General features: G+C 38.9%; 2 protein-coding genes across 2 annotated transcripts; both read right to left on the reverse strand.

The window, feature by feature from the left end:
• Positions 1 to 1,737: 1,737 nt before the first annotated feature.
• On the reverse strand, positions 1,738 to 12,867 carry LOC124160695 (kielin/chordin-like protein). The gene is made up of 3 exons (XM_046536671.1): positions 12,779 to 12,867; positions 4,771 to 5,422; positions 1,738 to 2,071 (listed from the first exon to the last, which is right to left on the reverse strand). Exons 1-3 carry the CDS (start codon positions 12,783 to 12,785, stop codon positions 1,876 to 1,878), a joined length of 855 nt encoding a protein of 284 aa, XP_046392627.1. The 5' UTR covers positions 12,786 to 12,867; the 3' UTR covers positions 1,738 to 1,875.
• Positions 12,868 to 14,942: 2,075 nt separating this feature from the next.
• Positions 14,943 to 25,840, reverse strand: LOC124160694 (kielin/chordin-like protein). Its single transcript, XM_046536670.1, has 4 exons — positions 25,742 to 25,840; positions 22,298 to 22,949; positions 16,510 to 17,353; positions 14,943 to 15,024 (listed from the first exon to the last, which is right to left on the reverse strand). Exons 1-3 carry the CDS (start codon positions 25,746 to 25,748, stop codon positions 16,555 to 16,557), a joined length of 1,458 nt encoding a protein of 485 aa, XP_046392626.1. The 5' UTR covers positions 25,749 to 25,840; the 3' UTR covers positions 14,943 to 15,024; positions 16,510 to 16,554.
• Positions 25,841 to 25,882: the final 42 nt, after the last annotated feature.

Here is a 25,882-nt window from a genome sequence, read left to right on the forward strand (position 1 = left end):
GTTTTGCGGGTGATATTCCCTTGAAATCGGTCTGTTTTTCATGAGGTAATACACCTACAATCTACTCAGAATTCAATTAACGTAGTATCTTCCTCTCATCTTATGTAACCACTATTTTTCCATTAGCGTAGATTTTGTGATTAGCTCACAATTATATGCTGCCTCAATAATTAGCTCTTCCAGTTTCTTATCTCTTTCAAAAGTAGTTTATCCTCGCAAGCCATTGTGTTAACTATATCCAACTTACCTTAATCTTGGTTTCCTGTAGCCTATCCCCAGTTTAATATCTTAAGCTATCCGTGGACCTACTACAGAGCAGATCATTTTAGGACGGTATTTTCTGTTGATAAGGATTCCTTAATTACTCGCGTCAGATGTATTTTACATCCAAAAAACCTTGCTCATTTTTTTCTTTAAGTGGTACTTCTTCATTATCCTTTGCCGCTTCATCAACCATCAATTCAATATTATATTTTTAATCAGCGTGGTCGGCGAAGAATGGTGTACTATGTGGTATGTTTATTATCCTGTAATTCGTACAACTGAAGATTTTATTTATTTTTTTTGTTATCCTCTTAAAATTCAGTACTCCTGGCAAGTTACCACTGTTTCACGTTAACGAGTCGATTATATATCACCGACTACTGTAAGCATACGGTACCTTAAGAACGACTCCACGGTTTTTCAAATATACTGTTCCAATTCTTAAGTCAACACGAGTGCTTTCATAGTTGAGAATTCATGAGTTCTACCAATAGTATTTAGACTACGATCTTTTATCAAGCCATGAAGAAGAGCTTGATTGTTCAAAAATTGTATTGTAAATTTCCAACCTCTTATTTCTCATATTATCGCTTTATTTCCTTCTTCTCCCTTTTTCCCTTTCTTATCTCACTTCTGCTTTTTTTTGGCAAGATCAATTTTGTTGTTATGATGACTTGTTTTTACCTTCCTTCAAATGATCGCAGTGCCACCATCGAATTTTGATGACCATCTTTTGATCACATATTCAATTTTATTTTTAAATATTTATAAAAAATAGAAAATTTAGGGTTTTGACACTTTTTCCTAGAGTTTAAGTCGATTTTAGAGGGGGTCGATGATATGAATTTTTGTTATATCTGTTCTCGTTCACCCCAAACATTTGTATGAGTACCTGAGTGAGAGTATCAGAATAATAATAATTTTTATTGACGTACATAATTTAATGTGGATTGCGGTTTGTTTTTGTCGCTGTTCACGGTCTAGTTTTCCGCAACGATCACTCGAATTTTCAAATCCATACTTACTCGTGTACATACATATTTCTACAGAATTATTTAAATGAAATAATAAACACCAATGAGAGTGTGGAAGGTTACACGGGATTTCCACCGGGTCAGGTTCTCCAACTCCATCTCGGCCGAAGTTTCGATGGGCGAGTTGTCCATCGTCTTCATTGCCCTGAAGACGATGGACAACTCATTCATCGAAACGTCGGCCGAGATGGAGTTGGAGAACCTGACCCGGTGGAAATCCCGAGTAACCTTCCACAATTCTATACGCCGGGAAAGCCTACGATCATTCTTCACCAATTGTAGGTCTATGCCAATTAAATACATCTCTTAATTTCTCCATTTACAACGGTTAAATGAATCTTTTGTAGGAAATATATTACTAGGGATCTAATTTATCTTTTCATTGTTGAAAAAGGGTATGGTGAAACAGGGCTTTAGTATTTCAATAAAAATCAATAAATGCAGTGAAAACATTTTCTTTAATGATGTACATAATTTAATGTAGGGTGTGTTTTCTTTCGTTGCTTTTCACGATGTCTCGACTCGGGATTAATCGGTGAAGATCGCCCAGAATCCGCTTGCATTTCTTTCAAAGTCGTCATTCCATGATGCAAGTCTGCAGTTTGAAGTTGAAGATGTATCCGGGCACGCACGGCATCTGGTGGACCCGTCCGCCATAGTCGCACTGGCAGAAGTAGTGGGGGTCATAGGGATCTGGGTAGAGGGGGGTTCCTGTCGGGTCGTTTGGACAATCGACGCCGGCGCAGTCATCTACCAGGACGTATTCCTCCGATCTAAAATAGAACAAAAATGGAAGAAAATGGGGTGAAACCATGCATGGGAACTGCGAAAGAAAAACTGTTTGCGGTATAGATATTAGATAAATTTATTACAGTTTTTTAACCCGGTAACGCTTGAATTTAAAATTTCATCCCAACTTTTTCGTAATATTCAATTTTAAAATCTGATCGATTAGATGCAAATTTAATACTTTTAGCACTAATAGTCTCGAAGATACAGCCTGGTACAATGTGGTACCGCTAGGCCCTTAAGGGGTCAAAAATCGAAATTAAATAGGCGTTAGTGATTTCACATTTTAATGCCAGAAACGTTAAAAATTATTTTGCTCAATAAATTATCAAAATTACTCAAAAATGTCAAATCTTGCTTAAATAATCAAACTGTAAAACGTAATTATAGATATGCTTATTAGTTTAAAACCCTCAAAATCCCCACCAAATTACAATAAATAACAAAAAGTTCGTTTATTATGGCACTACCAGCTGGTACCATATGGTACCGCTCGGCGTTAACAGGTTTTTTTTAACAAGATACTTTTTAACGTGTATAATGTCTGAAAAACACAAGAATTTGTTCCATTCGGCTCTAATATAACGCGAAAAAAAACGCTTTTTTCAACAACTTAATAGATGACTTTAAATTTTCCTGGTAAATAATATTCAGTAATTCTCCTCGGGCTCCACACCAGGTTAATTCAGTTATATTGGCCGACGTTTCGAAAAACGACTTGCCTTATATTCTCAAGACGCTTTAGTGTCTGAATGTCCAAATTCACACTGAATGAAAATCAAGACAAGTCATTTTCCGAAACATCGGCCAATAAGACTGAGTTAACCTGGTGTATAGCCCGAGGAGAATTCCTGAATTTTATAGATGGCAATTTTCATATTAAATCGTATCAATGCGGTATCCTGAATATAATTATTACATTTTGAACACCATTTTACACACAATTAGATCCTTAGTTTAGTTTCTCCATTACTTTATGAATACAGAGTCCCAGGACTGTTTCGACTGGCTCTCAGTATGATGATGACAGCACCTGATTGTGCCTGATATTAACTGATGATAGAGTAGTGTTAGTAATATGTAAACAAAAATATACCGGTGCAGCTGGAGTCCGATTTGCTGACCTTGTAGATATGCGAAGACGTAATATAGAAATCTTTAAGCAAATTTTCCAATTCTTGGGACCCAAAATATATTCTACGTTGCCTAATTGCATAACTAATGCAAAGATTGAAAATGATTATGGTAAAAGTGTAAAAAATTGGTCATTCATTGTTATAATAATGTATCTAATTTGAATAAATAATGTGTGAAATGTGGTACATTATTAGCGGAATGTCAGTGCCTTAGTAGAGTGCTTTCATGTGTGAAAGTCATATGAAAATTAAAATTTGTTTGTACAACTCTTGCTATTCTTTTGTAACTGCCAGAATTGAGACTCCTTCGTTCAAATATATATTATCACATTTCAAACATTCAAAGGGAAAAGGAGTTGGCAACCACAAAACGGGATCTTAATTCCAATGGGGTACCTATGTTCCAAATTCTGCATATACCATTAAAGCTTGTATTTATGTGACGAATAAATATAATTATTATTACTATCATCGTATTTTTTATTGAATTTTCTTCAGTTTTCACTGAGTTTGTTTATGTAAAGAGAACGGGTTCTCATCAAGGTAACTCTTTACTTTTATATTGCGTTGAGAAATTTTCTCGTGAATGGCAAGTTGAAATTATCATAGCCTTTTGCAATTCAATAAAAGTATTTGGATAAATGCTGAGTATTTGAAACTATTTTGTATATGTTTAGGGATGATACCGATAGTGGAGATGACAATTGGAGCTTTAAAAACCTGTTCCATATTCCACATTCTTTTCAATTCTATGGCCAATACTTGGGTACTTATTTATTTTTCGGCTATTGTCTTTTCGATGTTATGTGAGAGTGTACAGCAATATCAGCCATATAAAAAGTTATATTTTTCTTGTCAATCAAAATAATAATAATAATAATAATGTCGTCTTTATTTCACAAGCGAATTATGTGTGGTATATGATTGACTATGGTTTTATCCGTTTCGATCGAAAAATCGTAGTAAAGTTTGAGTGAACTGTTTTCAAGCACTGTTTTGGGGTGGTATTCATATATTCATATCATTATTAATACCTAGTATTATTGTCATTGGACAATGCCTCCTGCGTTAGGACTTAACGAGACACAAGTGCGTACACAGGATCAAACATAGGAAGGGAGGCAAGCCATGGTCGTTCAAGTTATAACACATGCATGGAAAAGGAGAATGAAACCAACAACTTAAGAAAATTATAACAGCGATTTGTTAGTTAATAAAATTATTTGCACGAAAAATAGTATTACTAACGTAATTGCATATAAATGCTTACATATTTGCACGAAAAAATAGTTTTACTTTAAATATTTTAGTTACGTGTCTCAAATATCATTTTTCGTGGGTCTAAATATTTTTTTTGAAGACTTTCAATCCAGTCCTGATTTTTATTAATGAATTTCGCGATTTTTGCTTCTAGGGGGAGGGGCAGCTATCCTCTCCTGCCCCCCGCTGGATATGCCCATGAGAGGACAGGAAATAGGATAATACACCACAGGTCAAATGGGAGTGATTGATCCCTCGTAAAACTCTAAGTATTTAAGTTTGCTTACCTTGTGGGTTTGCATTGTCCCCTGGTACTCTCATCGCAGGTACCATCGAGGAACTTCTCGCCCCATGGACACCTCTTGTGGTAGACTGAGGTCTCGTGCGGTCTGCAACAGCAGAAGTCACAATTGTCCTTGCTAGCGAGGTCCGCGAAGTGTTCTTCATGATCCCCGCCAGTGCACTGAACCCCCGGGCAATCGCCACAGTCGGGATCCGCGATGTCGCAGTCCATGGTGTCCGGGTTGTAGCGGAAGCCTCGCGGGCACTGCTTTTGTTTGATGCTACCGTCGCTGTCGCATAAGCAGTACCAACACTTGTTTTTCGGATTGGGGATCGGAGTGGCGATGCCGTGGTAGCAGGGTGGGCACATGCTCTTGCAACAGTCGTCGCAGCAAGGCGAGCACAACCCTGTGTCGTCATGGACGCATTTCCCTTTGGTTCCGTCGTACTTGAATCCTCTTTGGCACCTGACCTTCTCCGGCGTGCCGTTCTCGCAGAGGCACAGGGAGCATATGTCGTCCGGGATGGGATAGCTGTAGTTGGTGTGCACTTCGTTCACGCAGTCAGGACAGACAGTGCAGTCTGGGCTGTACACGGTGTTCAAGCCGTGAGCTAGTGCAGCAAAGGCCAGCGCCAGGGCAAAGGAAACTCCTAAGTCTGGGGAGAACAGAGAGAATGCAAGGAATCAGTCATTTTGAAGAAATATGAAGAGTTTATCTGGGGAATCAACTGTATTAAGCTTTCTCTATCTTCAAATCGGATGAGGAAAGCAATAAAATAAATGCTATGATTAGTATGAGACTTCTCTACCGGCTGAAATTACAAGAAAACTTGTTCAGTAGCCAATGCTTCGTGGATAAGATCGTAACAATGCGGAAGAAATAGAATCAGCACTCGGGGCACAGCACTGTAGATGGTTTTCAAGCCGTGTGATAGCGTCGCAAAGGCCACCAACAGGGCAAAAGAAACTCTAGGGAGAACAGAGAAAATGCAAAGAATCAGTTAATATTACATCTACCAGATACCTTGCAAGCCACCGCTAGGGTGAATGGTACATGGTTACTCCACACCTTGCATTCATCCTAGCCTTCATCATAAACGCTCTTGTTCCTCGAGTACAGGCCAAACACTCAGCAGCAACACGTGGTTAGATCAGACACGGGGAGAGTTAGAATGATACACGTAGATGGAGCCATTCAAATAAAACTACTAGCTGTTAATAAAGAAATAAAATTTAGCGTAGTAAGTGATTCATTAATGAGTTATAGCAAGCCAAAACGTTCACGAAGATAGTTAGTATTTACAAGTGTAATGAGTTATTACATACACATTAAAATTATTTAACAAGCTATCCTAGAGATTAAACCATCATTGAGCTCTTGTAAGGTATGTGCTTATCCCGTAGGTTTAGGTAGTTCTACATGAAGCAATTTTAAGAAATCGCACAGGCCTGTCCCAACTCTCACATTGAGCACCACTTTTTATTTCACCATATTTCCTAATTGAATCCATTCCAACTTTAAATAACTATTCTCCCCATCTCCGCTTTCTAATTATTCTTCTCTCTACCACGGATAAAGAAATGTGCACATCATACGTAACGGAGGCTATTTTCTCAGCTAGTGCTGGGAAATGAATTTTTTTATGTACAGGGTGGAGGAAAATTATGTCACAAAATTTTAACCCTGGATATCTGATACCATTCGGAGCAAAAATTACCAATGATTTTTAAGTCGAAAACTCCTTTTTTTCTACTTAAACATCATCGATAATAAACTTAAACATCATAGTCGAAAAAACCATTTTTAAACTACAAAGCTTTGAGCCAAGCGCTCCAATCGGTCGCGAGTTTGCCATGTTGCAATGACCGACTCATGACCTCGAATACTTTGCCTGCCAGAGATCGTGACGTATCCATCGCAGCTCGCTAGCTTATTGTTAGCGCATTATGCACAAATCATGAGTTGTCCAGAGCCCCCGACAACAGGGAAAAATCGCGGCCAATCGCAGCGATTGGTGCGCTATCGAACTAAATATTATTAGCGATTTCGGTTCCTACTGACATCAGCTATTCAGGGTTGAAGCTTCGTGACATAAATATATAACACTTCGTGAAAAACTTCGCGACAATGGAAATAAGTACAGCGTGAAGCTTCTCCACGCTGTACTTATTTCCAAATTCCAGATCTTAGAAAACACGCGATTTTAATTTGGTAATGTCCGTACTTCTGCCATTGAAATATCCGCGAGATTGAGATGGACATTTTTTAATGTCGACTTGAGTCTACGATTTCAATCCCAACGGTCTCGTGAAGAAATCGTCCCTCATTTGATTTTTAAACATATGTCGTCCTCGCATTGGCGCTGACGGTAAAGAAATTGGCGTCGGCGGCGTCCTTGGGAAATTGTAGCGACGTGGGCAGGCGATTACGCCCATAAAATTTTACATTAAATATTTTACAAATAACATGACTTTAGCTTTCACTCATTAGATTTTCGCAGGTGTTTCACGCCCCCCTTCTTGTGTTGGCGTTTTCCTGCAGTGGGTTTTTTTTCACTGAAGGATACTAAACCCTTATCCTTATTTTTTCCCCCACAAACAGAAATCTTTTTCACACAAAATTTTCACATATAGTTGCTTATATTTTTGTAATTTCACAAACAGTGTATATTATATATCCTTTGTATTTTAAACGTTTGTCTACCATTTTTTTAATATGTTTGCACTGTCGCTATCGAAGGGTTAGGTGGAAGAGGGGACTTCTCAGCCTCAACCTCACCCGAATAAAGGCATTTTATTATTATTATTATTAAAAGGCGACAGATGTAGTGAAGCATTAGGGAGTTACGATGACTTCGATCCCATCTACGGAAAAATCTGTGGAGTATTCTTAATTATAGAATATTCTTTCCTTTCTGTAGAGACAGCAAAGCTTGTTTTCGCTAATAGTGGCCCACGTTGCCATGACGACGGCGTTGGGTTCCCCACCCTACTCCTCCCATCCCCATACCCTTTCCTGGAGGCGTAACAAAGTATACGTGCATATTCATGCAAAGACAATACTTGCCTAATTCCTATAGCAAATCCATGCAAGGTTAGAACAATTTTAGACAAGTTATAAAAAGATGCAATGAGTCGTCCTAGCGAGTGACGCCATTATGTCTATAAATTGAGACACCGTATATTGATTATATCTGCCACTGATGGTTGACATATGACCTCTACCACTACTCCTATTTGAGTTCCATAAGCTCGAAACAGGATACATAAGCAAGATTTTTTATATGTAATGTTTAAAACGAACTATTTTCGTATTTTTATCCACTTTCTACGATAAAATGAAAACGTATAGTATCACAAATGAAATGTAATCATTTTTGAAAAAGTGACACGTGGATCTTGCTTCGCAAAAGTATGCGATGCAGGCATTTCTCCATAGTTAATGCATTATAATACACCTTCGATAGCGAGCAGAAGATTGCGGGTGCTGAAGTTACTCCTGACAAATAAAGACAACCTATTACTAGGCTGGCAGTTATTTCTCAAAAATCATCCGATTAAAAATTCGTGGTCTCAAAATGTGCAAATTGGTGAGGAAAAATATAATAAAAATTCCAGGTTCGTTCGATGTCGGATAGCCGTCTCTTGGACTCTTTTTCGGGGTTGGGGTCGCCGCGGCGTACATATCTAATCATCATCACTAGTCAACAATTGATTTGACGCAGCTCTCCATTCCTCTCTCCTATCCGCTAGCCTTTCCATAGCGACGTATTTCTTCTCTTTTACATCCTTCATAACCTTTCAATTGTAACTGATTCGAAGCCGTTCCTTGCCTTTCTTCCCTTCCACTAGTCCTTCAACGAATGTTTTATATATAATGTAGATATAGAATGCAAGTAGTTGTTACAGCGTCGGATGCGATTAATTTGATATCTTAATTTTTGAGGTGGCAATCGTAAACCAATGTTTATGCAAGTTACTTTTGAGTCGGAAGAGTCGTATTTTACTTACATTTCAACGTGAGCTTTTGGCAAATAAAAGAAACGAAATGTCTTTATCTGCAGAAGAATTCAAGTTTTAAGTTTTATGTCTACATTTAAATACTTCTCCGCAATCCGCTTCAATAGGCATGTAGCGGGGGATGTTAAGACAAAAAAAATAAAAGAGTTACGATGACTTCGATCCCATCTACGGAGAAATCGTACTTATTTGCAATTTCCAGATCTTAGAAAACACGTGATTTTAATTTGGTAATGCCCGTACTTCTGCCATTGAAGTATCCGCGAGTACTGAGATGGGCATTTTTAATGTCAGCTGTAGTCTAAGATTGCAATACCAAAGGAATCGTAAAGAAATCATCGGTCCTCCCTGGAGGCAGCCTTGTATCCTAATCACTACACAACAGCGGACAATAGATGGATGCTGACCAAACTATCCAAGCGGCGCAAGCCACCTGAAATGTGAACTGTACCAAAGTATCTTCTCTTTTCATTCCATTCGTGTGATTATACTATATTTGTACTAAAAAATGATTTTGCTGTTTAACACTAGAATTGCGACAGGGATTACAAATACGGTTATTCATTTTCGATTTGTATTTTTCCATTATATTTTCAATATTACCAGTTGTTCTTTTTATTCCCATAGTATGTTAACAGGAAAATAAAAACAGTTAGTAATAATTACTGAAAAGAAGATTCATACGAGAAAAATGTTGCGACTGCACCCTACTTTTGAGTAATGCGAATTTTCTTAACCTATAACTGCATGAATTTATGAATATGCGCAATACAAATTTTTTTCCTAATAAAATATATGTAGTAACGCTTCAATTACTATATTTTAATAAACTTTTCTGCTTTTTTGATTTTTAAGGAAACTTTTTAATATGTATCAAACATATGGTTGTATACAACTTTTACATTCAACGGATATGCATCACAGATTTGGAAATTTTCCACAAAAGGTTTTCATTTCAGATACAAATTGAAAACTTCTCATTGGTGGCTGTGCCTTTACTTATTACATGTAAAGATATCACTCGGGTAAATCCTCTATCTCGTTTCTCATACGGGGAGCTGATTCCTTCAACATATTTAGAAGCTGCCATAATAAGGGCACCTTTCTGACTACTTCGAGAACTGCACCGTATAACTACGGGGTGTATTTTCTCCTTATATCTGAAACACCTTGCGTAAGAGAGGAAGAATTGTGCCCTTCACAAATAACCGACAATAGGGTAGTTTCCTTCATCAAAGAAAACGAAAGGCATTGATTGCGATTCTTTACCCACCATTAGTGTATTCATAATATACAAATTTTTTGGCTTTAGAAATCCCTGTTTAGACGAATGTTAATGGTCAATTTTAACCTCATTTGAAAAAGGCCAGATTGGCGCCCATGCAATGCAACTCCTTGTGACGTCACAGGGACTACATTCTATACGAGTAGATAGGAGTTTTACATCGTCTGAGCTTACCAATGCATGCGTGAGGCACAGAGATAAGGGAAACGTATATTAATAATCGCCTATTAAAACTGTCTATGGTCGAAAAGTTTCCTTCGCTTGATAGGGTATTAATAATCCTTATTTAAGCCAAGCGTTACCTGGTAGCAGGGTACTCTACGCTACCGCCATGCTCGGCAGCAAGCAGCCTGCATCGTAGCGGCGTTCAGAGCCTCGCACCCAGTTGGCCTCACACTGCAGCAGCCAGACGTCACACGGGCTTTTCCTGGCATTCATAGTTAGACGTCACTTTTCACGAATTTTCACTTTTCATTAAATCGCGAAAAATATGTATCGTCATTTAAAAATCTAAAAGCGTGAAATACGTGCTCCAGGAGTAATAATCTTTCGATTTAGGCAATAAAAAAATTGGAAACCATCCCATTAGAGAACTGTATCATTCATGATATAAAATGTTAAGGGTTAAGTGTGGTTTGCTTAAGCTAATAAGCCTTAGTGTGGTGACTGAAGGACCACATATACTTTGGAAACTACCAACTAGCTTTTTTTATTGATATCTCTGATAAATTTCTTTAAATTATTTAGTCTCATTAATTAAGATGCACACCCTGCACGAGGTGTTTTCAGAAATAATGGGGACTTAAGTTTTTTGAAAATAAAATATTTATTTATTCGTTTTTGTCGCCTTCACAATAGTCCCATATTAAATATTGTGCCCCTTGTAACAGCACTTCTTCCAAAATGAATCACTTCTCAAACTCGCTCATTGGGATAACCTTTAGCTCTTTCAGCGATTCGCTTTTCATTACATCTATGCTTGTAAAACTTCAAGATTATCTCTATTTTTTAAAACGGAAAAAGTTGCACGGAGTAATGTCTGGCAAATATGGAGACTAAGGCATCTCACAGCATTGATATTGGTGCACAATCCACGAACAAGCAATGAAGTGTGAACCAATAATTGAGCCTGTGAGCCTGTCCTCATAAGAATACGTCTAACCTCAGCGGCTGCCACGGACAAATTAAACAATGAATACAGAGAAACCTTTATCCATAGGCGCTACGTTCGCTACGAGAATTTCTTTTCGGACCGGTCAGGAGCGAAGTCAAAATGGCGGAAATGAACGAGGGCGGGCAAACTGGGGTTATGAAATCGAAGAGATGGTTTTAATTGAGAATTGAGGCGATTATGGTCATTTAATATTATTAAATATGTTCGAATATCATTTAAATGAGTTTTATTTTCCTACATCGAGGTTCCACAAAGTAAAGCAAGAAATTTAGGACCGTATTTCTCACACCTACCCTCGCCTTCCCCTTCTAATTGAAACTCATTAACCTAGTAAAGGAAAAAGTAGGTACCCTACCGTTTTCTTACTTGAAACATATTAACTTATTATGGCTAACGACTATTATAAAACATTAATCCATTCCATATGTATCCTATTTTTCTTCAGATTTTAATTAATGGCATGAGCTGATGGGTCGATATATGTTCTTACAAACCTTTCTTCTACGACATGCCCCTTTTTATAATTTTTTGTTACCTTTTGAATGTAAAGGCTGCTTCCAGAGACATTTGAGTTCATTTTGGGGGAGATACGAGAATGCCTACGGAGAGATAGTGCTTGCTATATATTTATTTAAATCACAATTAAATTTACATCTATTTACTATGTGCGCCTACTTCATTACTTCGTAGTCACCTTCATAGAAAAAAGGCGTCCACATTCAGCGTCCAACAACTGCAACGTGAGTAAACTCTCCATTGCCTCAGTGCATTCCCTTCGAATTTCCGCCAAAAAATGACTCGCTCCTCCGCTGACCCTAGTTTTCACGGGAGCGTCTGCAGCGAGGCGGGAAACGGGTGTGTGACGTTTTCCGTGACGTCACACCTTAACCTGTAGCGCTCCTTAGCGAATGACGGACCGCTAGGGAGCTCTTCAGTGGCGTTCCGAAGCATTAGTAGCGTTCAACGGACCGCACCCTAAATGTGTTGTCACCCACCACGCAATTAAATGGGTTTTCAAAAATCGCCACTTGTGTCGATGACGGACGAATTGATCCGAATTTCACAGGGAAAGAATGCATCATTAGGGGTATGAACCGAAATTTAAACACATTTTACCGTGATCTATCAAATTCATTACTTTTCAATGATATTCCTCGCAATTAAAAACATTATAATTCAAAAATATTGGAAAAAAGTGGATCGCATTGAAGTCATCACCTTGTGACGGAGATTTTTGAAAACCGATTAAAATGCGATCGAAGTGGCGACAGTTATCATCCTTCAATGGGATGGAATTGGGCCTCCTCTATGCGATCCCCTTGCATTTATCACACATCAGGTACATGCGTACGACATAATAAAAACAAACGAAAATCGGACTCTCCAAGCCCGCGAAATTTAAAAATTTCCGTTATTTTATAGAACATACCATATGTGTCCCTCAATTTATATAGGTGTGCCCTATGTGCTCTATGATAATGAGTTTTGCACTGTAAACATTGTGAACATGTAGGCCTCAGAATGTGTACTTACTCTTCATCTTCGTTGTGTGGTCCGTCCTCTGCTCGTTAGTGGACAAATCGAAGCGTTGAGTTGAGCGAAACACGACTTTATATGAGTTCCTAGCGGTTGAGATTCGCAGCGGGGAAAACCCCGCTGCGAATTCGGTATCACTTCTCCTCCACTTCAAAAGATAAGTGGGGCGCAAACCAAATTTATAACCGTAGACATTTTTCTAATTGATTGGCGACTTTGCTATTTTATATCCCACGCTAAAAAAAATAAGACCTTTATCAGGAGAGATTTTTTTCTACGTCAATTACGGTAGAGTGCAGCAAACGCCGACGCCGATAACCATAAAATCCTGGCGGTACGATCAATTCCCGCACCGACCGGAGCGCGAAGTGATGCCTAGCACATCACGGTTTTCCGAACATTTTAAGTCAAGATCAGGTTTAGAAATAACATTTTCAAGCAATAAATAAAGGTTTAATGAAGAAATTATGAATGGAAACTCGTACTTTTCCTCATTTGTATTCCGTTATCAATAGGCAACAGACATTTCCAAAACCTGAACACCCTTTCGTCCACATTCGCAGTGGCGCCGACTCCGTGGGGCCTGAGGGGGCCCGAGCCCCCTCAAAAATTCGTTAAGGGTGTGAGAAAAAAATGTGTCAGGCTTGTTGATTTTCCCCGGAGTGTCCAGATGTCGAGATTCGAGTCATCAGGGTTCTAATATTGATAATCTGACTATTCTAAAATGGTAGAAAAACTTAGAACTCACTACTTATAAAATTTCCCCGGGGCAAGATCCCCGGTTTGGACCCCCCCAATATTTTTTTAAGTCGGCATCCCTGCACATTAGTCCAGGTTTGCAGGACTCTACTGTAATGGATAACTAAAATATAACATATTTGCGTAGAACAAGGGTTATCCTGAATATAAGATCCGTTTTGGTTTGTAAGTTGCTAGTGTGATTTTGTTGTTAAATGTGGGAGCCAATCGTAAAGGAAAGCCTACCGTAAACTGGGATTTGTAAAAAGAAACCTCGGTAGATGTCATAGAAAGGTGAAATAAATAAGCTGCCTGACTTTATCAAGGCCTCCCTTGGAGTATGCTGCAAGCGTGTGGGACCGTCATGAAGTAGGACTGACAGTTGAAACCAAAAGAGTACAGCTAACGGCCGCCATATTCGTGATGAGTTGTTACGATAAAAAGGTGTAGCGTGTCCAATGTGTGAGGCGATTAAGAATGGGAATATTTAAAGGAGCGTAGTGCAAAGTATAGGCTAAATATACTTAGCAAATGACGTGTTCTCGAGAAGAAAACAAAGGAAATATACTGAAAAATAGAGAGATTTAAAACGCCGTTCTGTCCTTATATTGCCAGCGACAACAACGATGCCTCTATTAGTAAAGTCATTTTATTTACTTGCTGGTACGACTCATTGCATGTTTTTATTTTATCTTTGTTATAACCTTTTTTTTTATTAATAATAATTTTAATTTTACAATGGGCCAACCACTTGCCACACACACCAATCTTTGCATAGGAATCACTTACCTTTGGCAAGTGTTGGCAAGCTGCAGCTCGTGAATGTTTGGACTGCTGTAGGATTTAAGGTGGTGCTTACCTCGAGCCTTTCTTCATTTCATAGGAAACCTAAGCGTCATATTATACCCCAGAGAAAAAATTTGCGTCAATGGAAACGAGCTTGAGGTTTGAAAATTAAATTTGATTTATTTATGTACAGAGTTCTCCGTGATTGGTCATTCATGAAGGCTAACAGGTGTGTTTTCGGCCTTGATATTTCGACTTTAGAAGACGCATACCCTCTTTTCGACCGATTATATTTTGTATTTTTTGGTGTAGTAATACTTATTTAAAACTTAACCGTCTTCTTAAAATATCAGGATTGATAGAGTATAAAATTTTCCAGGATCTCAAATATAAAGATTATACGTCGCAGAAAACATTGAGGTTCAATCCAACATTGATATAAACCTGAAAATTTCATTATGATTAATAACGAGCAATGCGCCACCAAAAAAAAAAGAGGCAGCGGAGAAAGTTATCAAAAGATGCTCTCGGGAATGCAGGTTTGCAAGTCGTTGTCGAAGATGTATCCTGGTGGGCATGGCACCTGGTGAACGTTTCCTTGGTCATCACACTCGCAGAAGTAGTGGTTGTCATCGGGGTCTGGGAACAGAGGACTATTGCCAGGGTCATTGCCACACCAGATGCATGCGCAGTCATTGGCGAGGGTGTATTCAGCGGACCTAGAACAAGAAAAAATAGAAATGAGCATATGGTAGACAGGGGTACGTTTACGCACGGGGCACGTTCACGCGGTGCTTTTTTTCCGAAACGAGTTAATACTGGCGCGCCACCAGTCATGACATACTTATTAGTGCTGCTCCAAAGAGGGGAGGGAGAGGGGAAATAATAAAATCATCTCTAGATTTCACTATCTAATATCCAGGTTCTATTCCAATATCCAGTCTTTATCAATTGCAGTGTCTATTCAAATCTATCCTGGAATAAATCGATATGCACGGGATCTAGAAAATTTGATACACGGAAAAAAGGTGATAAAGATCAGAACTTGCTGAGATAAATATCTTTTGACGGAGACCCGCCATCCACTTTAGAAGAGGATAGCAGATAGATTGATTAATTTTGGTTCTACTTCCGGTGAAGAAGGCAAAGCCACGAATATTTGGCGTACTTTTAAAAGTGCTGTTGATTTTTTGCTTCTTCTTGACCACGTTTCATTCATAATTTATCCATCGGGACAATCACAATCGACTCAATATGAGACGGGATGATTTTATAAAAACGATTGTCAAAGGGCAGGAAGAATGGGATACTGGCAAAGGATGAGATAGCATACATGGAGCAGGTGTTGAAGGATGTGATTCAGATGCATTATGCAGGAGTTAAATAATTGGCCAATGGGAGAACTGGGTGGAGAATTGCTTCAAAAGAATGATCGGATTTCTGAACTGTTGATGATTATCATGCCACACAAGAGTACCTGTAATCAAGCGACAGTAGTTTCTTATGATGGAAACCGACAAAAGGTTCGATGAAAAAATAGCTTTATTGATGTACAGAGCTCTCTGTAGAGACCAATTACACAGGCCAACAATGAAAAAACTTTTTTACTGAAAATACCTTATTCTTATGTTTTTAAAGTTGCTGAATCCAAATATGATGGTTTTAAAGTTGTATCACCCACCATTTATTCACATTTTACAGTTAAATTTATGAAATCAAGCAATATTTTTAGAATTTAACAGCTTTGTTATAGTTATAATAAAATTAAAAAAGTAGGTCTAATGAACGAAGATAATGGGGGATTACTGTTGGTACTTCAACGAGAAGTTCAGCAAGCGATTCATCGCAGAAAAAGCTACACAAGAAGCTTCAAGGAAAAAAGGGAAAGAAAATGCAGACCAATTTCAGTTGGCAAGTGAACCCTGTATTATCACGCTATAGTAAATACAAACAATTTTATGATGTAACACGGTGTTTCATCGATTTCCCTGTATACCGTATAGGGGTATTACACTAAATATTATATACATATTGCTTGGAAACTATGGGTGATACAAAAAAACTAAGGCCAGGTTTGGATGCGGCACATCAAAATCTATAAAGATCAGCTATTGAAATAAAAAAAGTTTTCAAGCAAAATTTTTTTGTTCGCCTGTGTTATGTATAGTGGCTAACAGGTGTAGTCTCTGACTTTATACACGGACCTAATCGATAAGTAATGGTTGTCCCAGCGTTGAAATGCACATCTTTCAAAGTCGATTCTCCGGTACGCAGGTCTGCTGCTCGAAATTGAAGATGGTATCAGGTGGGCACGGAAGCGGGGAAGCTACACCTCCCCAATCACACATGCAGAAGTAATGTTCGTCATTTGGGTCAGGGTAGAGCGGAGCGGTTTCTGGGTCACTTGGACATACGACGTCAGCACAATCCCCAGCGAGGACTTTTCTCGACAGCCGATTCTCCGGTACGCAGGTCTGCTGCTCGAAATTGAAGATGAGGTTGGGTCGGCATGGAAACTTGTGAGCTACACCATCCCAATCACATATGCAGAAGTAATGCTCATCATTTGGGTCAGGGTAGAGCGGAACGGTACTCGGGCCAATTGGACAAACGACGTTGGCGCAATCATCAGCGAGGACTTTTCTCGTCAGCCGATTCTCCGGTACGCAGGTCTGTTGCTTGAAATTGAAGATGGTGTTGGGTGGACATGCAAACTGGTGAGCTACACCATCCCAATCACATACGCAGTAGTAATGCTCGTCATTTGGGTCAGGGTAGAGTGGAGCGGTTTCTGGGTCACTTGGACATACGACGTCAGCACAATCCCCAGCGAGGACTTTTCTCGTCTGCCGATTCTCCGGTACGCAGGTCTGCTGCTTGAAATTGAAGATGGTGTTGGGTGGACATGGAAACTGGTGAGCTACACCACCCCAATCGCATTGGCAGAAGTAATGCTCGTCATTTGGGTCAGGGTAGAGCGGAGCGGTGTCTGGGTCACTTGGACATACGACGTCACCACAATCATCAGCGAGGACGTATTCGGCGGACCTGGAGCAAAATATGATAATGGAATTGGACCGCAATTTTACATTTATCACACTTCTCCAACTTTTCTCCTAAGAGGGGAGGCTTTACTCCAGTGGTTCCGAAAGTGGGCGCTACCGCACCCTGGGGGGCGTTGCTGTAGTCTATGGGGGCGAAAAGTGCCAAGGGGGCGGCAGGGGGGCGCCGGAGGGTCCTGACAATGTGACAAATGCGAAGGTTCCGTAACCTTTCTTTTGCCTTCGTTTTACTTTGTTTTCCGCATCAGGAAGTAATTTAAACCATGTGTTTTCTTACATTTTAAAGTAAGAACGGTTGAAAAATATTTCCAAGCCTTTCTTGATCAAGGGAAACGTTTGAAGGGGTTTAGTCTCATTTGGTCCATCGTTGGCACAACTTCATGATACAGAGAACTTCGGCAGTAAAGTTCAGTGTGAATAAAACGGTTGTGAATGTGGAGAGGAATCAGGTCCAGGAGAGGTCAGGTTTTAGTGCAGTCACTCAGCTTATTTCCAAGCAGAGAAACAGACTTCAGGTTTGCGAACGCGGTGATTTAAGACTTCTGCTAAGTAACATTAAACCGAACGTTGGAAAACTCGTATCATGCCATCAAGCTCATGCTTTTCATTAAAATTTTATTTGATGGTAATATGTAATTAATTTTAGCAATAGTATCTTCTTAAATGACTTCTAGACCATGAACAACTAAAATAAAAAGTCACTTAATTGTCAAAATAATTTTAGCAAAACATGATTGGCCATTCTATTACTATAAATTGAAAAATTTCATGCAATATACATGCTTAATTTAAGTAAAAAATGACATGTAAAGTGTCACCTGGACGAGCGACTTCAACACAATCTTCAGCGAGGACATATTCGGCAGACCTAGAGCGAAATATGATAATGGAATTGGACCGAAAATGTATGAATTACTATTGGGTCTCAACAGTGGTTAAACCAATTTAGGCCCAATAGAGTGGTTTCCTATTATTTTTTATTGCCTAAATCAAAAGATTATTACTCCTGGAGTACGTATTTCACGAATTCAGATTTTTAAATGACGATATCTATTTTTCGCGATTAAATGAAAAGAGAAAATTTTCAAGCGCGCGATAACGCGACGGGTAACTATGAATGCCGGGATAACTCCGCGTGACGTCGTTCTGGTTCCCGCTGCCGCAAGTGAGGTGACCTTGGGGCGAGGCTTTGAGCGCTGATACGACGTAGGATGCTAGCAGGTTGCAGAGTGCCCTGCTAGCTGGTAGCGCTCGACTTAAATAAGGATAATTAAAACCTCTTCAAACGAAGAAAACTTTCCGACCTGAGCCAGTTTTAATAAGTGATTATTAAGAGATGATTCCCTGAGCTTTGTGCCTCATGCATGCATTGGTAATCTCAGACGATGTAAAACTCCTATCCCCTCGTATAGAAACTAGGTCCCTGCGACGTCACGTGGAGTGGAATCGCATGGGCGCCAATCTGGCCTTTTTCAAATGAGGATAAAAATTGACCATTGTCTTTCGTCTAAACCGGTATTTCTAAAACCAAATAATTTGTATATTATGAATACACTAATGGTGGGTAAAGAATCGCAATCAATGCCTTTCGTTTTCTTTGATGAAGGAAACTACCCTATTGCAGGTCTTGATTATGACATAATTGAGGAGACTTTTCCAACCATGCATGTAGAGGATGGAAGCCTGACTTGTTTCTCGGGATTGCCTCCGCATCGATTCACGCTTCAAACGACAGTGTTGCTGGTGTTTTATATGGTTAGAAATCGCATCTTATTTATAAGCGTGGGCTGAAGCGTCGGCGAAAGTACTCTTCGAAACTAGAATTGACGCGGAAGAAATCCAGAGGAGTACTGATGCATTCTCTGCCAGCAGTTTATCCTTTTCGGAGAAAGGAATACGTCTCCAAATATAATCAATTTCTTATTCCATCAAACGATATAAATCGTTAACGTTGTCCAAAAATGAGAAGACAGAAAACTAAAACCTTTTGGGCTTTCAAGTGGCTGTGAATACCACTTTCACCCTCATATGCCGAGCCTCGAGGACTCTTCACTTGAGAGGGGAAAGTAAGGAGTCGCACATTGCCATTTTTTTTTAGTATTACCACCTGAAAAATTGAGCCTTCATCTTGAATACTTACATAATTATACGTCCCGAAATATGTTCTTCTTTCAACTTCGCACTACGGTAGATGTGATTATGAGAAGAAAATGAAAGAAATAGATAGCAGAACTGGCTCGCAGGGTATTATGTAGATGAATATATATGTCTAGACACACTAAAATGTCTTTTCAAACACTTGTTGGTACCTAGATGTGCGCGAATGTCCGAGAAAGGGTGCAGTTTTTAACTCTTTCTAACCCAGAGCTGCTTCTGGGAGATGTAATTTCAACATTTTTCATTTTGAAAACTTGGAAATTTTGCTCTCAATCATCAACATCGTGGCAGCTAAATATTCATTGCATTTTACACCCAAAATAATGTTTAGTTTAGATATTTCCTAAATAGAGCAGGAAGTTTATACATTTTCGGTGTTTCTTAGAAGTAAAATTGGGTTATAATCGGTTAATACCCACAAACTTCAACATGATTTTTTATCAAGTGCTCAGACTTCACTTAATGGAACCAAATATCTATAGTACAAAAGAATTCACTTTGTAATATTCCACAAAAATTTAATATTCTGACCATGGATTTCAACTACTTCATAGTCATCATCTAGGATTAGTCTTGATAATGACTATCGTATCGTAGTGTACAATTGAAACTCATTTTCGGAATGATAGAGTTTTATGAGATATTATAAAGTGATTTAATTTAAGTCTACGTTGTCTGGTATTGCCCACAAATTTCCTTGGAGGAGTATGACGCCTCAGGAGGTTATCTGGCTAAAGCACTCGGCCAGTAATTGAGGGAATCCATGTTCGAATCCCAGTCGGATGATTTTTTCTCTGTGGATTTTTCGCGTTATAAAAGTAGACATTACGAACTTTCAAAATGAAAGCTTAAGGTTCATGTGAGTAATTTCGTAAACAAAAAAAGAAAGGGATTATGTAGGGATCCAACGCAATATTTATTCTAAAAAATGCATAAATTTCCTGCTCTGTTTAGGAATTATATAAAATATACATTGCTTTGTGGTGTAAAATGCTATGACGGAATATTTAGCTGCCACGATATTGATGATTGAGAGCAAAATTTTCAATTGCTGGCGTGAGGCGCACGAGAGTGTCTGTTTACTGACTTTGTCGGTGGGCACCTCCTCCTGCAATAGTACTGAACGCGTTCCGTGGCTGGAAAGAGGAAAACACTATGGGTTATACAACTAGGAGTTTGATCTGGGGAGAAAAAGATCGGTTGACCGCCGTTCCCACCCCTGTTACCCCACTTCCTCCCTCACCCCCAACCACTAAAATACGAGGAAAATACAATCCACTCGTACAATACATCCGTAATCTATTTTTTTGAGATATGATAGTTGAAATTACATATCGTATTTTTGCAATTAAGAATTTTTATTAATATTATTGTTTCATTATTTATAATTAGAAGGGTTATAAGATTACCAACCATCATTTTTGGCCTGCTCACGCTATCTATCGAGGAAAAATATGAACTACAAGCTCCGACTTACTAATCTCGATAGTCACAGGCTCAACTTTGTGGAAGTTCATTTCAATAAATAAAAACGAACAAATTTTGTATTAATCCACCAATTTATTTACGCGGTACGACTAGTTTCGACGCAGCGGCGTCATCCTCAGGTACAAAGGTTACAAAGAATCAAACATCCTTATATATATCATGTGGTTTGATTCTTTGTAACCTTTGTACCTGAGGATGACGCCGCTGCTTCGAAACTAGTCGTACCGCGTAAATAACCCAGATGGCACAGATTCTGTGCTGTCTGGGAAATTGGTGGATTAATACAAAGTTTGTTCGTTTTTATTTATTGACTCCAACTTACTACTTAATTTAACAATTAAATTTTTAGACCTAATATAAACTGTTGAAATTTGTTGTTAAATGATTACAGATATTTATGGATTCAACCAAACTTCAAAATGTGAATATCTCAAAACACTAGAAATGATGGCTGACACTCTTTCAACCCGACCCCTTCAACTAATAATTATTTTTAAATAAAGCAATTTGACAAACTTTACATTTAAAAAACTTTTAAATTAACTTTTCAAATTTTGCAACCCCTGAAATCTGCCGCCGGGGTACATGCCCCATCTGCCCCGCCCTATGTTCCGGGCCAGCAGTACAGGTCAAATGGGAGTGATAGATCCTCATAATCACGGCTGGGTAGTATTTCAAATACAAGTATTTTAAAATACGTACTTGAAATACATTTGCAATATGTATTGGGTATTTCAAATGGAAGACCTGACTTAATTTTGTATTTTGTGTTTCAAATACAGGTTTTTAGGTATTCTCCGATTCTAAAATAAAAAAATAAATTTGTAAATTACTTTTGAAGTGGCTCTGATAACACTTCTATAACAATATGCTACATAGTTTACTTCGTTTTCGTTACTATCGTTTTCTTAATTTTTCGACTATCCACGGTAGGCTATATTTTTTAGATCTCTTAGTTTCCCTACAAATGTATTTTGTATTTTAAAATGTATTCCAAATACTATTTTGTAGTTTTTTTTTCAAGTAACCAAGTCGAAGGTATTTTGTAATTAGCATTTCGTACATATATGGAGCGGTATATTGTGTTTTGTATTTCAAATACATTTAGAGCGGTAGTTAGTATCTCAAATACTCTTCGGGGTGCATTTTTTTCAGTCCTGCTCATAAGACACAATGTAAGTTTGCTTAAGTTTTCCTAAATTTCCTGTCTTAATTTTTCCTGAATTTTTTTTTATAATGGAATACCACAAAGTTGATCAAGGGTCAGTGAATTAAGTTTGCTTACCTTGTGGGTTTGCACTGTCCCCTGGTACTCTCGTCGCAGGTACCACCGAGGAACTTCTCGCCCCACGGACACCTCTTTATGTAGGGTTGGAGATCATGCGGCTTGCAGCAGCAGAAGTCGCAATTGTCCTCGCTGTTCTTGTCCGCGAAGTGTAATTCGTGGTCCCCGCCGGTACACACAACATCCGGGCACTGTCCGCAATCTGGGTCCGGGATGTCGCAGTCCATAGTGTCCGGGTTATAGCGGAAGCCTCGCGGGCACTTCTTTTGTTTGATGCTTCCGTCGCTGTCGCATAAGCAGTACCAGCACTTGTTTTTCGGATTGGGGATCGGAGTGGCGATGCCGTGGTAGCAGGTTGGGCACATGCTCTTGCAGCAGTCGTCGCAGCAAGGCGAGCACAACCCTGTGTCGTCATGGACGCATTTCCCTTTGGTTCCGTCGTACTTGAATCCTCTTTGGCACCTGACCTTCTCCGGCGTGCCGTTCTCGCAGAGGCACAGTGAGCATATGTCGTCCGGGATGGGATAGCTGTAGTTGGTGTGCACTTCGTTCACGCAGTCAGGACAGACAGTGCAGTCTGGGCTGTACACGGTGTTCAAGCCGTGAGCTAGTGCAGCAAAGGCCAGCGCCAGGGCAAAGGAAACTCCTAAGTCTGGGGAGAACAGAGAGAATGCAAGGAATCAGTCATTTTGAAGAAATATGAAGAGTTTATCTGGGGAATCAACTGTATTAAGCTTTCTCTGTCTTCAAATTGGATGAGGAAAGCAATGAAATAAATGCTATGATTAGTATGAGACTTCTCTACCGGCTGAAATTCCAAGAAAACTTGTTCAGTAGCCGATGTTTCGTGGATAAGATCGCAACAATGCGGTAAAATTTAATCAGCACTCGTGGCCCTACATGGTATTCTAGCCGTGATATAGTGCAGCACAGGCCACCGCCAGGGCAAAGGAAACTCCTAAGTATGGGGAGAACAGAGAGAAAGCAAAGAATCAGTTATTTTGAAGAAATATGAAGCGTTCATCTGGGGAATCAACTGTATTAAGCTTTATCTATCTTCAAATCGGATGAGAAAAGCATTGCTATGATTAGTATGAGACTTCTCCCGGATGAAATACCAAGAAAACTAAAACAGTAGCTAATGGTGCGCGAGTGAGATCGCAACAAAGCGGAAAATCGATATAAACACACTATTAATTTTAAATGTAAAGAGTGCATTAGGTAAAACGTGTGCCTATTTATGTAATAGAGCCCTATATCATCCTTGGTGTATATAACTTTGCACCTGTGCGTTCACTGCTAACATAGCCACTCTTTTCGCGCAGTTCACTGCATTAACTACCGGAATCCTATCTTACTTTCCATTGCAATTTCCGGAGAAAATTGAAAAGAAGCCTACTTTTTTTGGGAATCAGTTAATGAAGTGCCCCGTTAGTAATTTAACCCGCTCGTTGCCATCGAAAGTGAGGGAGGAGCTCATCCTGGACTAAGCCACTGGGATTCTGGGTAATGGGACTTGTTCATCTTCTTCGACCTTCGTATTCAACGAGCTACACAAAAATGAACTCACCAGTCTTACAATTTTCCCCCTCAGAATGGGATGTTTTGAACTATTCATTAAAATTTCTCCTACGATTATGAAATATGTTGGGAGTTCCCGGCGAGTTGATAGCATCAAGAGTTCTGATTTTGTTTTCTTAGAGCGTGTTCTGCCAAACCAACGTGGAAACCATGGATCGAAAAACTCAGGGAAGAGAAAAGAAAAGAACCTGCTGAAAAACGGACCAATCAGAGCCCACTTAGCCATGGATCCTCTCTATATAAATTGGACAATTTAGCTATCTACATAATTCCCCGCTAGCCGCCTTGATAGGCGCGTGGAAAACAAATTAATAGGAAATACTTTAACGACGGTCCGCCTAAAATTTCATTAAGTCCTCTATTGTTCAGGGGAGACACATATAGCCATACCTATCAATTCGGCATAATATCTGTCTTAATTTATCCTATCCGTCGGACCTGGAAATACAAGGTTATCATAAAAGAATGGTTCGGTTTTGAACATGGTTTAAATGAAAAGAGAATTATTTGCAGTTGTTACACAACAAGTACTGTTTTTATAATGACTCATGCAAATTTTTTGAAATTTCACGAGTTGCTATTACACAAAATCTTTAAATTTCTCCATTTTTCTGCAATGAATCATTGAAACCGCATCATTCTTTTATGATAACCACTTATAACTAAGAGAGTGTTCAAGCTGACTATGCAGTAAGGAAATACTGATGAAAGCACTGGATTCGGTATTTTTTTGGGAAATTTAAAAGTTAGCTGTTGAAATAATTTTCATTAGATTTTAAAAATTAAGATCCCAGTTCTATTCCCTCAACAAAATAAATGAATGAAAACGAAATTTTGAGAAACAAATTTTTATCTTCGCTTTTTCAGACAGACTCATCGCGTGATCTCAAACTGTACCATTTCAATGTTCGTCGCATGCGTAGAAGCTGATGATCGCAATTGCATATATTTAGTACGCATATATACTACTAATACTATATACTATACTACTAATACTACTATTCTACGCATATATACTAATAATAAATGGCACTTTTACAAAAGTGTATTGCGTAACTAACATCGCGTTTGAACCGTAACGTCATCTTATGTACAGTGCGTGTACTGTACTGGTAACCTAACGATCAAAACGCATTGTTCGCTCCGCAATAAACATTTCTAAAATGCCATATATTTTTCATTAGCACAGAATAAATGTAAACAATATCGATTATCGGGTACCTAAGTACACTGTACTCATTTTACTGGAGAATAACTTAACAGTTGAAATGCGTTGTGCGTTACGCAAAAAAATTGTGGAGAAGTGCCATCTATTTTTCAATAACTCAGGATTTCCATCCACTATATCTCGCCTTAGTTATTTTCATTCAGTCTGTGACTATACATCAAGTTTTTAGGTACTTTAAGGCATTGAAATAAAAACTTCCACGACTATAAACTTTTATTCCGACCTAGGTTTCGATGTTACTGAATCATCTTCGAGGTACAAAATGGTTCAAAATGGTGTTTAGTGCATTCAATTGATATAGTGACATCGAAGCCTAGGTCGGAATAAAAGTTTATAATCGTGGAAAATTGCAAGTGTTTATTTTAAAATGGAAAATTTCAATTTTAAGTATAACGAGACTAGTCACGGTGATAACTTTACGGGAGTCACCCGTAATGCACGAATTGTGCGAAACATCTACAGAGAAAAAAATAATTCGCCCTGACCGGGTTTGGAACCCGGATCCCTCGATTTCCATTCGACTCCATCAGGCTTGGATCTTCGAATTTTACTGTAAGGTACTTCGTTTCTTATGCGCATCCCGCAAAAGAGCATCAGCTAAACCTGTTCATACCATGTTCATGATGTTTACTTACTCTTCATACTCGTTGCTGTGTCCTTTGTCTGCTCAGCTCCGACAAAGTGTAGTCGACGGTGGTCCCCACACGGTCTTATATGCGGAAGCTGACGGCGGGTCGCTATAACAACCCCTCCCCAATCGCCCACTCATCCCCCAT

This window comes from Ischnura elegans, chromosome 6, assembly GCF_921293095.1.
Source record: "Ischnura elegans chromosome 6, ioIscEleg1.1, whole genome shotgun sequence".
Classification (NCBI taxonomy): Eukaryota; Metazoa; Arthropoda; class Insecta; order Odonata; family Coenagrionidae; genus Ischnura; species Ischnura elegans.